The 14,242-nt window shown below is 37.8% G+C and overlaps 1 protein-coding gene across 1 annotated transcript in view; it reads left to right on the top strand.

The window, feature by feature from the left end:
- The first annotated feature begins 406 nt into the window (after positions 1 to 406).
- Positions 407 to 14,242, top strand: part of LOC147899835 (uncharacterized) — a 29,644-nt gene continuing 15,808 nt past the window's right edge. The window contains exons 1-3 of the mRNA XM_087377115.1: positions 407 to 939; positions 1,034 to 1,230; positions 1,357 to 1,740. Of these exons, the coding sequence (XP_087233241.1) occupies positions 407 to 939; positions 1,034 to 1,230; positions 1,357 to 1,740 (1,114 nt within the window). The remainder of the gene's footprint in view (positions 940 to 1,033; positions 1,231 to 1,356; positions 1,741 to 14,242) is intronic.

Genomic DNA, 14,242 nt, shown 5'->3' with positions numbered 1-14,242 from the left:
GGCACACTAAATTCCATAGAGGAGATTGGAAATCTCATTAGTATGTGGCTAATAACTTAGAACTTCAACAAAGAGTTCAGATGTTGCAGTACAAATACATGCATGAAGAGGATGATGATTTCAATTTTGACTCCAATTTCGAATATGATCCTGAAGATGGTGGTAAGAATTGTGATAATCATGCAGTTATTTTTGTCCATAATCAGCAAACTAATGTTTCAGAACATACCCAGTTGGATATCCAATTCAAACAATCAGATAGCAGTCCTTAACAGCAGTTCAACTAGATAGCAATCCTGCTGACAACATGAAATAGTCAAACAACAATTCTAATCAGTCTAGAAGCAAGGAAGGTGTGTATAAAGACTATCCTATGCCTATAAGTTCTAGTTTTCTTCATCGACAAATGGAGCAACAAGAGAATGCTTTATCAAATGATGATAAAGAGCTGAAAGATGATTACTTTCCAATACAAGATAATGAAGAATCATTTGATAACTGTGCATGCTATGATGCATTTGCACCATCATTTGCAATTGATGTCATGTGGAAGCAAGATAAGGTAAATCCAAAAGCATTCTTTGAGGAGCCTGACTACAGAAGCCCTTACAACAAGGAAGGTTTGGGGTACATTCCTAATCCGATTCAAGTCAATGATTCTAAACTATGTCAGAGTAATGAAGTCAAAGTTTTTTTTAATCTTCATTTCAAGATTGCAACTTTTGATGAGGGTGCTGAAGATCTTGAGGACTATGCTAAAAGCTCAAGTCCAACTGGTTTTTCTTTTTGGTTTGTACTAATGGATCCAATACAACCATTGACAACAATGAATCAAAATATTGATACCAATTATGAAAATGCTATTTCAGCTCACAATGTTCTTGATGTTGATACTGAAGTTGGCAAATATGTATGTGAAGAAGATGCTATCATTGAGCAGTTCCTATTCTCCCATTAAGGATGAGAATGCTATATTAGACAACCAATCTATTCACACGATTAATGGAAATGGTTTGACATTAGTTCTACACAGTGAAGAAGTTATTCTAGATGATCAAGCATCTATATCCAATGTTCAAAAATGCATGAAGGCTGAAAGTGGTGATGAGGATATGAGCAATGATGAAAGGGCTACAAAGATGGTTCAAATTCAAAACAATGAAGAAAAGGACAATAAAGAAAAGAAGTCAGATCCAAATAAGGCTAAAGACCAATTGTTTGATGATGAAGGTAATGAGGTACTAAAGTTTCCTCTTTCTTTTGAGCATAATCAGATTACTTATCAGTTTTCAAAAAATGTTGAGGGCTTTAAGGGTCCAATTGTCTAAAGAAAATCAAATGAAATGCAACCAATAGTGTTGATAGAAGTTCGAATTTTAGACTACAAGATGCAATTGAATTTAACTCAATCATTGGGTAAAGAAAAGGAGGAGGACGACGTTCCAGAAGAATCACTCATTGAGGTGGTTTCACAAACAAAAAATTCAGATTTGAAGGATAATCAATCTAAAATATTTTATGATGTGTTGACTAAGTTTGAGGATGAGTTCTTTGATGCAAATGATGACAATATGCAATCAGATTTTGGTTTACAGTCAAATTCTAGTGTTGGCAAAGTTCCAATTGTTTGGAAGGACTTGAGTGCAAAAGCACAAACTGAAAATTCAGAAACAAATACAAATAGAGATGATGATGATGTTTATGTTGATGGTTATGCAATGCAAAGGATGAAAGATGAGGGTAAATGGAGTAGCTTAACCCAGAGCCAAAAGAGCCCAAAATGGAGCCGAAAGAGCCCAGAGGAGTTCCCTAATCACCTCTACTTCATACCAAAAGTATTTCGATTCTTAGTAAGTGTTCAAGGTCAAAGTACACAGCAAATGAAAGCTTGGGAGAATAAAAAATAGAAATAAAAATCAACAAGTTATCAGGAAGCAGTCCAACAATTTTGGGCAGTCTAACAAAAGTCAGATGCATTTCAAACGTTGGAAAAAGTCCAAAAGATGGATTTTCAATCTAATTTCAGTAAAGGGAAGTTCTAAAAGTATCAAGATTCTAGACAAAAAGTAGAATTCAGCCAAGGGATTAAAGCTAATTTAGAATTCAATACTCCAATGGTTTAATCAAAGGCAAATGCAGATGGTTCAAAAACAAAGGAAGGATTTCTTTGAGAACTCTGCACCGACATATGTTGCCGATGTTAGAGCTTCATCGGCGTGTTCCTATCGGAGAAATTTATCCATTCCATGCCAGTGGAATGTGAATATGTTGATTCATGCATGGTTCCATTTGTTTATTTTGTATGAACTAGCATGGATGGCATTATATATTATGGGTTCCCAACCCTAGAATGTTGCCCTAAAATGGTGGCACTATAATCATTGATGCACTTACATTGTATTTATGCATAATGGCACATTAGGCACTATGTCTTATCTTTTGTTTATTGCACAATAATTTCAATCTTTTGTAATTTAGATGGCAGCTGTGTTTGGAGGTAGTTGGAACCTTGGTATTGCACCAAGCTCTTCTCTCTATTTTTCAGCATAGTCTTGGATTGATGAGATGTTGCATCATGAAGAGAGTCTACTAAATTCCATTAGAATTGAACATAAAAATAATATGGTGGATGCGAGTCTTGAACATTTTGAGAAAATGTCAACCACAAGGTGTGCCAGGTGTTGAGGGTTGATTAGGCCCCTAGGCTAAGTATGGTCATAAGTAGTATTTGGTCAGTCATAGGTTATGCGGGAGTTAGTAACTACTCCAACATGTGCATTCTTGATATATTGATTCATGCATTGCACGTATGTTTCATGGAAGATGATTGTTTTTTATGTAGTTCTAATCCAACAATAGTCCGCCTGTTGGGATAAGTAAGGGCTTGCTCTAAGGTGCATGTGTGCATCTAGGGGAGTCACATGTGTGTGTGTGTGTGTGTGTATAGAAGCACACCTAGTGCTATGAGGTGTCTAGACTATCACCTAAGTGATGATGTAAGCACAAAGGCCCCAACATGGGAGGTTCCTTTGATTTAGCCAGTTCCACTGATGTAGGGGCTATTGCCTTTGATTTAGGAGAGGTGCCATTGATTTAGGCCACCCTCTCTCCCATTCTATAATGGGCCCTTCCTTGGGTGCCGAGATAACATCGAGAATATTAACGCCAAGGATAAGTCTCACTAGTGAATAAGAAATTAGCATATTACTTGAATGTCAATAGTTGTAATCGTAGTTGAACAAAGAGACGATATCCAAAAAACTCACCAATGTGACCTTGAGAGGATCTGCATGTGTCCTTGAGCAAGATGATTCCAACATTTGGAGATCATTTAATAGACTCTAGACAGCACAAAAATATAATTATCATTAGAGGAAGTCCGAAATAGAGTAGGTAACATTCTCACTCTCCACTTAGCCAGCATTACGTGCCTCTCCAACTTTGGGAAAATGGGAGTTTGATTACTATAGTAAGTCGAGCTTTTAGGCTTGTGAGATTTCTCCAAAGCTTCACATGCCAATAAGCCCAAACTTGCAAATCAAGTAGACCAGCTCTTCAAATCAAATAGGTTTGAAACACTTCTATAGTCTTTTTATTGTGAAAAGCACCTATATGCTTTTAGTACTTTAGTCAAAAGCTTAGCTTTTACATTAAACAAAATCAAGGGCATAAGATGAAACCAGATCAAGGGCTTAGATTCATGACACGTGGCTAAAGGGGGTGTGAGAAAACCCAAACATCTCCCTAGGCTGCCTGTTGTAACAAGAAGAGAGCTTGTATTTCTCAAAGGTTGCATACAACAATGAAGACCAAAGTCACTTACTTGGCCTTTTATACAAGTCACCTTTTGAAGGGAGGGCCAATCCTATTCCTTGTACCATTCTCTCTCTTTTGTTACAACCACTTGGGTCCATATGGTGCCAAGGCATATGCTAATTCTCACAAGCTTCCCTCTATCTTCAAATGGCTCGTATGTTATCCTTGCCAATTTTGGTGATCCCTATGAGACTAGCTCGTTTTGAGACATTTGTGGCTCAAAACCCACAGGGTTTGGATGGGCCAGACCCATCAACATGCTCAATGGATGTTAATAGTACTTCACATAGATATTATATTAGCACTTTGTGAAAGAACCCTATTGTCTTCTCTTCCTATAGCAGTAAATGTGTGAGGTTTCAAATACATGTCGCCATTACATAAGAGATGCTCTCAAATGCATTGGTGGGAGCACGAAATACTATGGAGGAGGAACTCCAAAGAATTTGTGGGGGAAACAAAGCTTGTTTTGAGGAGAAACAATGCTTGATAAGATGAATGCTAGATAAGATGATGCTTGTTTTTAGGGGAACCAATACTTTGATAAGATGAATGCTAGATGAAGTGGCTCGAAACACTAAGGTGAATCTCAGGTCATAAATAATTAGCAAGCTTTGAAACAAACCCATCAAAGTGATCCATTAAAGTAAGCATGCAAACAATCATTAACACAAGCATGCTAACATTAAACAAATTCTAACACATATGCTAGAAAATAACCATTAATACATACACTAATAAATTTGTCTATAAAAGAGAAAGAAATTATTAATTAAACAATTTCTTTCTCCATTAATCAATATGAACTTCAAAGTCTTGTCATAGCGACATCTAAGATTAAAAATTATTGTTTGAGTCAGGGGAAGGGAACCCATCACCATGGATTTAAAGTTAACCAATAGTCTATTAAGTTATATTTTGTAAGTATAGTACTATAAATTTGATTAAACAGTGAAAATTTGTGTTACTGCTTTGTTTTGTCAATATTTCCATTAATAACGTCTCTAGAAAATGCCAAAGTCAACAATTTGATCGATAAAACTATTGATAAGGCATCAAAAAAATGCTTTTCTATTTAGACTCTGAAATCTTGCTTAACTACTGCTAAAACACAACTCAAATTTAGGCATAAAATTGATGGGGGAAACATAGCATGTACTCACAGAGTTTGAATATCATTATGGTATCCCTCTTTAAAAAAGTTAATACACTAATTGCTTTTCATTTAAATTACAACATGGTATAATACAGAGCGAGCATGCATCTAAAGAACTTCGTACGGATGCTAGAAGTTCTATCCTGGAATCTAGGATGGCAAATGACATAGAGGGCCAAGGCAACTTGTATAGAAACATTGTGGGTAGAATGCTAGAATCACAACTAGAATGTGCACCAAAGCCAAATGCTAGCATTATAGCCACATCTGATACTACCCATAGTGTTTCTTTACATTCCTTTAGCCTTTGCACCCTCCACCATCCCAAAACTCCTAGCATCCCTATGAACTTCTTTAAATGCCTCAGTCTCTCTAATGCCTATTTAGCATTGGACCACTCATGCCAAGGGTATAGAGGGCCAAGGCTATAAAGTGTGGAAGGGGAGTTGTTGAGAAAGAGGTGGGCCTAAATAGAGGAAGGGGGAGCTATTGTAATGAAGAGAGGCAAGGAAAAGAGTGGTGAGGGGGTGAATATGAGAGACAAGGGGGGACTATTGTTACAAAGAGAGGTGAGGAAGGAGGAAAAGACACAATGGTGAGGTGAGGGAGGGTGAAGCAAGGTGAGGAGGGGCTATTGTGACAAAGTGAGGAAGGGAGGCTACGGGGAATATTGTGAAAAATAGAGGAAGAGAGGCAAGGGAGGAGGAAGGGAGTGAGGAGGGGATGTTAGAAATAGAGGTGGGGAAGGACGAAGGAAGGCAAGGGGGGTCTATTGTGAGGAAAAGAGGCAAGGGGGAGAGAGGCAAGGGGGTGAGAAAGAGAGGCAAGTAGGGACTATTGTGAGAAAGAGAGGCAAGGGAGGAGGAAGGGGCTATTGTGAGAAAGAGAGGTGAGGAAGGAGAAGGGAGCTGAGGCAGGGCTACTGCTAGGAGAAAAAGAGTTGAGGGAGAAGGAAGGGAGGCAAGGGGAGGATGTTGTGAGAAAGAGAGTTGAGGGAGGATGAAGGGAGGCAAGGGGAGGATGTTGTGAGAAAGAGAGACAAGGGAGGAGGAAGGGAGGCAAGGGGGGGCCGTTGTGAGGAAGAGAGGCAAGAGAGGAGGAAGAGAGTCAAGCAAGGGGATGTTGTGATAAAGAGAGGGGAGGGAGGAGGAATGGGGGCAAGAGGATGTTGTGTGAGGAACAGAGGTGAGGAACGCAGAATGGGGGTGAGGGGGGTGTCAAGAGTTTGGAGTTTTGTGCCAAGCCTAGTACACACAATGAGTATACAAATCTAAGGAGGATCAAAGTACAATAGGACTCCAAGAGAGAGATAGGGACACTCAAGTCTATGTATTACAATGGACTTGTCAACCATACAAGAGAGGCTTCTTATATAGAGAGACCCTTTAGCATAGTCAACCCATGTGGTATCCTTTGATCCACATCTCACCTAGTGGTAGCCCTTGCTCCACATCATCTTCTCATGTAGTCCACATTCTCAGATGGCTACTTTAATTCACAAAACATCATACCTTCATACCTTTGCCTCTAATTATGTTCATATGGCACCATTTCTCTCAATATGTCCCCTTGGTGCCATGATCCATTAGCTATTGCAAGGTGGTCAGATGTGAGTTTACAAAGTCCATCACCTCCCCTTAGTGCATACTTGCTACTTAAGTTGGTCAAGTGTGATATTATAACATGTTCAATACCTCCCTTGGGTGCTTACATAGCTACTCTCAAGTGGTTGGGTTTGGTACCTAAAAACAAGGTCTACTCATTTGGTGGCCTTTACAAAACATGGGCTAAAGGTGGCAAGGTTTGCTTCTTACTACATTTTGTCAATGATGTGATCCTCTTTGCTTGATGTAGCTTGATGCATGATGTTTTTTTCTTCATGTACCTTTAATTATTTATGTGTGGATTCCATGTTTTGTGCTTCATCTCATGCACTTGTGCTTTTGGCATGCTTACAATAGTAATCGTGCATTCATGTTTTGCTTTGTCATTTGTTGCAAGGGTCTTACCAATTGGTTTCTTTCATATTGGAAGTCTTTAATTGCATATACAATTTTGGTATTACAACTGCATAGGGCTCAAAAAGATTATCATTTTTCCTTTTTAGATCTCAGGCAAATACTTCTTGGACTGAAAGAAGAGGGGTCCAAGTGATGATGTGGGAGTGGAGGTCACATGCAAAAGAGAGAACTATGCTTAGCAGGGAGCTATGTGCTTAAGTGGTTTTTCTGACATGGCAAATGATTCCATGTGTCTTGTTGATGTGGCAAGATAAGGCTACCTGCCATGTGTCATTCCATTGATCATTGCCTGGCTAACCAAACCTTAAGATTGACTACACCCTTACCAGTCCCATCTACCATGTAGCCTAATTAGAATGAAGGTTTGGATGTGTAAGAAAGCTAGGGCCACTGTTGCAATGGATTCATGGAGTCAAAGGTTAGATTCATGGTCTTTTCTTGCTGTTGCTACAGATGTTCATCCACTTTATAGCCATCTAATGTTCTTTACCTAGATTGTTTATAAATCTTCTCACAACTCCCATTGCATGTGCAATATCTAACCTTGTGCAAACCATTTCATACGTCAAGCTACCAATTACTAGTGTATATGGAACCCTTGATATATATTCAAACTCCACCTATGTCTTGGGACACATATCCTTGCATAACTGAAAATAATTAGCCAAAGATATAGAAACAGGTTTTGCATTTTGCATTTCAAACCTTTTAATACCTTTTTAAGGCACTCACTCTGAGACAATGTCAATTTGTAAGTTTTTCTATCTATTGTTATTCTCATGCAAAGGATTTTCTTTGTAGCACCCAAATCCTTCATAACAAATGTATTTGCCAACTTTCTCTTGAGCACATTTATATCTTGCATATTAGAGCTTGTCATCAACATACTATAACAAGATCACATATCCACCATTGTCTAATTTTTTAGAATAAACATAGTGGTTTGAATGACATCTGCCACAATCTTGGTCTACCACAAACATGTCAAACTTCAAATACCATTGCCTTGGAGCTTGGTTTAAGCCATACATACTTTTCTTCAACCTACATACCAATTCCTCCTTTCCTTTGACTTTGTATCCCTATGGTTACTACATATAAATCTTTTCCTCTAAATCCCCATGGAGAAAAGCTATCTTCACATCTAATTATCTAGTGCAAGTCTTCTATAGCCACAAGACTCAAAATAGTTCTAATTGAAGTCATTTTAACAAAAGGAGAGAATATTTCATCAAATTTTACACCTTTCTTCTCTACAAACCCCTTTACAACAAGCCTTGCCTTGTACATCCATTTTCTTTCACCTTCTTCCTCCACCTTGTAAACCCATTTATTCTACAATGCTATTTTTTCCATAGGCAAGCAAACCAAATCCCAAGTCTAGTTTTGTAGCAAGGAGTCCATTTCCTCTTTCATGCCTTGCTCCTACTCCTTTTCGAATTCTATCTGCAATGCTTCTTCGTACATTTTTGGTTCACTAAAATCAGTCAACAGAACATAATTGAAAGAAGGAGAGAATTGCTCAAATGATGGTCTACTTACCCTCATAGTTCTTTTAAATGCACTTGGAGGAGTTTGAGGTTCAAACCACCAAGCTTTCTTACATATCTAAACATTCATTCCAATAAAAGTAACATAAAAGTGAGAACCACCAAGAGATGATACATTAGTATGACCTCATACATCTATATGCACAAGCTCTAACTTTTCTTTCTTTATTTGTTTCCAACTCTAAGAAATCAGACTCTCTTTTGTTTTCCCTAAACACAAATCTCACAAAAATCCAAATCAACTGCTTTAAATTTGGCAACAAATTTCTTGAGTGAAGAATCTGCATCTCCTTCTCACTAATGTATCCAGGCCTATGATGCCACAAAGTTGTATCTGCTCTTGTAGGAGCTAAAGCAATAGATAAGTAGCCATTATGGTACATAAATATAACATACCTACCTTGGTTCCTTTTGCTATTACCATTGATCCTTTAGTGACCTTCCCAAAAATTTCTTGTAAATGTGATTATGCAATGTTCATGTTCCAATTATCATGCTAAAATCAAGTTTCTTCTTAAATCAAGAACATGCCTTACCTCCTTCAACAACCATGGTTTCCATTCTGCAATTTTATCAACACCTTCCCTTCTAAATTAACTTCTCTAAAATCACCTTTGAAATAGTATTGAAAATATTTCCTATGAGTTCCAGCATGAAATAAGCCCCTAAGTCTACTCCCCACACATTAGTAATATTATCCAATGAAATAATTAAGGCACCTTGCAGCACAGTACTTGCTACATTTGCTATAGGCATATTCCCTTCTTGTCCATGTCCTTCTTTTTTCTTTCACACAACCAATAGTTTTTCTTCAAGTGGCCTTTCTTCCCACAATGCCAGAACTCTAGGTTCCCTTTAGACTTGGATCTGCTAGGAGGAACATGATAATGAAGCAGCAATGCCAAAAGCAAAATGTGTAAAATACACAATACAAAAAGCACACACAACAGAAGAGAAAGAGAGACACTAATATACATTGTTCACCCAATCTGGGCTATATCCATGGAGAAGTAGGCAGTTCTTACATTTTTCTTATCCAACCAGCAGCGAGAAGAAACAAGATACAAGCAGAAAAAAATCATTTAGTTTTTATAAGTAAAGTGGGGTGTTTTTATTGGGGGGAAAGTTTTGGTTGAGGGGTTTATAAATACCCCTTGAACATAGGTGATACATAGGGATTCTTAGGTGTGCATCTACCGAGTGGCCCACAACTCATGTACCAATTTCCATGTATCTTTAGCTTGGGGGTGGTTTGCCCTTGAAACCTACCAAGGGGGCCCTAAATAGCTCTTGCCAGCCCCCTTGGAACCCCCCAACAATAAGTAGTAGGGGGGCAGTTACCCCCCTACATCCCCCCTTGATAGAGTGGGTATAAACATGCATGGGTCCAAAGCACAACTAAAAACAACCTCTAAAAAAAGGATCAGGCTCCACATGTAGCATCGCATATTCGAAGGACATTACAAATGTACTTGATTATTTGGGGTGCATTCGATCCCTTTGCTGACAAATTGGCTTTACATGCAAAATTAGGGAAATTTGGTGTTAAATCAAATTTGATGGTCTCCCCTTCAAGTTTGTGTATTCCCCTACAAAGAAATCCTTGTACTCTAGAAAGAGTTCTTGGAGGAATTCATTGGGAAATTCTTTGTTAATTTGGATCAAGATTATTCTTCCCATGATTCTAGATTGATTTCCTTGATGAATGCTATCATGTTGATCCAATTGAACCAATAGTCCATTTGTTCTTGGATTGATATTTTTCCCTTTCATTTTGGGTGAAGCCCTTTAAGAAGTCCATCTTTGGGTCGTATCTAGTGAACTACTCGATCTAGTCAATTCCCTATGTTTTCTCTCTTCTTATCCACCTTCCACCATCCACTTACTTCTTTGATATTGCTATCCTTTTTAGCATTGAGTTATTGTGCCTATTATCTTTGACATTCACTGTGAGTTGATTCACACAATTCCCATCACTAGCTTCTCTAGTGCAAACCACTTTGTTTCCTAGTAGGATTTCGAAATTGCTATGTCTAAATCATGATGGTCCTAGGCATGCTTCATTCCCTTGCAATGAAGGAGAAAAATATCAAGTGCAATGGTAAATGTGTTACTTAGAAATAGATGAAATAAAGGGAAAATCTGGAAGGATAAGGTACTCAAGGGAATGAGAGAAATACTTTTTTATTACCTATCCCATTAAGGCAATGAAAGATATAACCAACTCTTCAGCCAAACTCTATGCACACTTGTCTTCTAGGCAACAAGAAGACCCTCACATCGTAACATCTACTCTCCTACATACAATCCCTCTGATAAGGCATGGTGGATACTACCCACCATAATTTACATTTTTTTGCACCTATCCATCAAAAGGGTAGGCACCATCAACAAAAGGGTAGGCACCATCAACCTTCACACGAAAGTACTTTGACACACTCCTATAGTAGGCAATGAATCTCTTACATTCGTGACCTCATTGACTAGAGTTGGGTACAATGTAGCAACAACTATCTCAAGTTTGGTTCGGCAAATATTATGTTGACTTGCATGAAAAGATCACCTCTTGCTTTGCATATTCAATCCTTCATTCGTGCCCTTATTGTCATCTCACTTCCTGCGTTCCTTTGGTCAGTTGGTTCCTTTGTCATAACCCTATCTCTATCTCTAAGAGTTTTCCAAGTAGGGACTTATGAGATTTGGATAGGGATTTAATACTTATGTAATTATGTGCCATTTCTACATGAATTATGAACGTGAGTGACATTCTCACATAATGATGGGTGCAATCATGCATGTGCACCTTTGGCTACAATTACATAGAAATGATGGGCTACCATCGATAATGGTCTGACTACTATTCATAGTTGTGGATATAGTGCTAGTAATAGGCTAATTACTACAAATGAATTGTTGTTTACCATTACCACTAAGCATTCTACCATTGATAGTAGGCCAATTACTATTGATAGCCACCACACTACCGTTGGTAATCCTTAAGGTGCTAAGAGGTTGCATATGGCTTTGGGTGTTGGGGTTAGTATCCAGATGTCCATTACTCTATGGTCTTAGGACTTGGGGATTTATGTCTAGATGGACACTATTGTATGACATGTAAAATGTAAGCAAAGTGCTTTAAGCATACGTTATAAATACAGTGCCTTATGAATCAATTGGTTTCTCTATGATGATAACTATGTAAACAAGCATTTGCATCTATGTATCATTCAAAGAAACACAACACCATTCAAATTTTCCCATTTTCGTCGATGAATCATTTCATGAGGCATAATGCATTATTAAATGGGGGTAGTAACACATCATTCAATGAGGCATAACACATCATTCAATGGGGCATGACATAGTATTCATGCTTTTTTATACATTATAGAATCCGATTAGACTACAATTGTATCCATGCATCATACAAACAAACATTAAGCATTCAAACATGACATTCAGCTAAGCAATACAAAATTGCATTAATACCATGAAAAATAATCATTTGCACAATATTAAACATGAAAATGATGGATTCATGTGAACGTATAATACAAAAATATTTTCTACCTCCAAAAAAAAAAAGATGGACTTGTTGAAATATAGCACTTGATTAAACCAAAAAATTTAAAATCAATTGTGTATGCGGTTCATGTGAACAAAATTGCACAAGATGAAGGTAGAAGGTAGATGGCGATACATGCATGTACATGCACGCACAAGTGCACACACACACAAGGAGTTACGATCCAACATCTTAAGATATTACTAAACCTTACTCATAGTGTTCACCACAGATATCAAATCCATAGCTATGCAATTAAATCTATTGCATAGACCATTCATTATCAAACCAAACAAAAAAAATTAATATAATTTTTTTGCAAGATATTGGAGTAGTTGATGGCTTTTCCAAGACAATGAGCACTCTCTCTTTGCATAATTCCTCTTGTGGATTCTTAAAACTCAATTGTGGTCCACCTCACCCCAGTACACTAGGTACAGGAGTTATACAAACTTACAAACTTTCCAAAAAGAATCCAATCCATCTTCTTAAGGGGGGAAAATGTTGAAAACCTCACCCATCATGCAACATTCATGAATGTATTTGTTCTGGTAAACCCTTACTCCAACATGCAAGACATTGGAGTAGTCATAAACTCTCACTTTCTCAACCTCTCCCTCTCTTTAATTCTCATGACTTGACTGTGGTACACCTTACCCGTGCTTGCTAGGTACAAGATCCATGGACTACAATCTTGTTGAATGAAATGTGCTTGCCAAGGATTGCATGTTTATGTAGTTACGTGACTTTTTGCGTGATTTACGTATGTGAAATGCCTTTTTCATGAAACGCCATGCTTAGTAATGATGAAAACCTTCTAGTTACAAATTACCTAGAAATCAATGGACTACCACCGGTAATGGCCTTACCTAACGCTAGTAAGCAAGGGTACTCCCACTAGCAATAGACCACTTATGACCAATAAAAAGTCTAAGTACCATTGGAAATAGTCTTAATACCACCAGTACTAGGCCAATCATCATTGGAAGTCACCACAATATCACTGGTAATCCCTGAGAATGATAATAAGTGGGGTTTAGTAAAAGTATCAAAATGTCCATTACTCTGTAGCATGTGATATATAGGATTTTAGGGCTTTGTAATTTATATCTAGATGGACACTATTATATGACATGTAAAATGTAAACCAAATGACTTTGAGTGTATGCTATATAGACATTGCTTTATGCCTCAATTGGTTTCTCTATCATGAATAACTATGTACAAAATAATTTTCATCTATGCATCATTCAAACAAGCACACAAATATTGAAATTTACTCATCTGCATCCATGAATCATTCAATGAGGCATAACATATTATTCATGCATTTGTGTACATTATATAATTCAATTATAACGCAATCCATGCATCACTCAAAGGAAACAACATTACACATTTTGTAAGATATTGGAGAAATTGAGAACTTATAATTGCAAACTCTGCTACAAGCACACCAAACATTAATTCTCTTGTTATTAGCATTAGTGCATCTTGATGTGATAAACTTTGTAGGGTTATAGTTGATCCCAAGTGGCACTGAATTGACACATGGCATTATTGCATGCAAACTTAGACATGAATCTTGTAGAAATGGTTCTAGAAGGTGGTTGCCAGCTTCTACTTCCGTGGCTTTATGCTTTGTATTGGTACAAAGAGGGAGATCTGAATGATCACTTGCCTCTTGATGCCTTATGAGTCGTAACGATGGTTCTCCATTATTTGGTGGTGCTAGAGACCTCACATGATAGGTGCTTGCTACTGGCAAGGTGCCTCTCCTTCAACTCATCATGGTGGTTAGCCAGTTTACATATATGGCAATTTCTCCCCTAGCTATACAGCTCTGTGGTCACTTCATAGTGTGAGAGGAGATTTTCTATCTAGTGGTCGCTGCATGTCTTGTAGTAATATCCCGTGAGCAAAGTTGGGCTATGTTAGCCCTCATCTCAGTTTCTTCTTGCTTTAGTCACCAGTCCATGCTACTGGTTCTTAAGTCCTTATAAGTCACTACAAACCCAATCAGGTTGAATGACATGTCCTAGTCTTTTGCACTCCTCAGTTGTAGAACCTTGCACATCATTTAATGTAGAAGGTTGCTTGATAATAAAAGTGTTTTCATCTATGTTGTTCCACG

The sequence above is a fragment of the Dipteris shenzhenensis genome, chromosome 7 (genome assembly GCF_047967505.1).
Source record: "Dipteris shenzhenensis isolate YYH24624 ecotype China chromosome 7, Dip_SZ_1.0, whole genome shotgun sequence".
Lineage (NCBI taxonomy): Eukaryota > Viridiplantae > Streptophyta > Polypodiopsida > Gleicheniales > Dipteridaceae > Dipteris > Dipteris shenzhenensis.
This window is presented reverse-complemented; position numbering and strand designations above follow the sequence as displayed.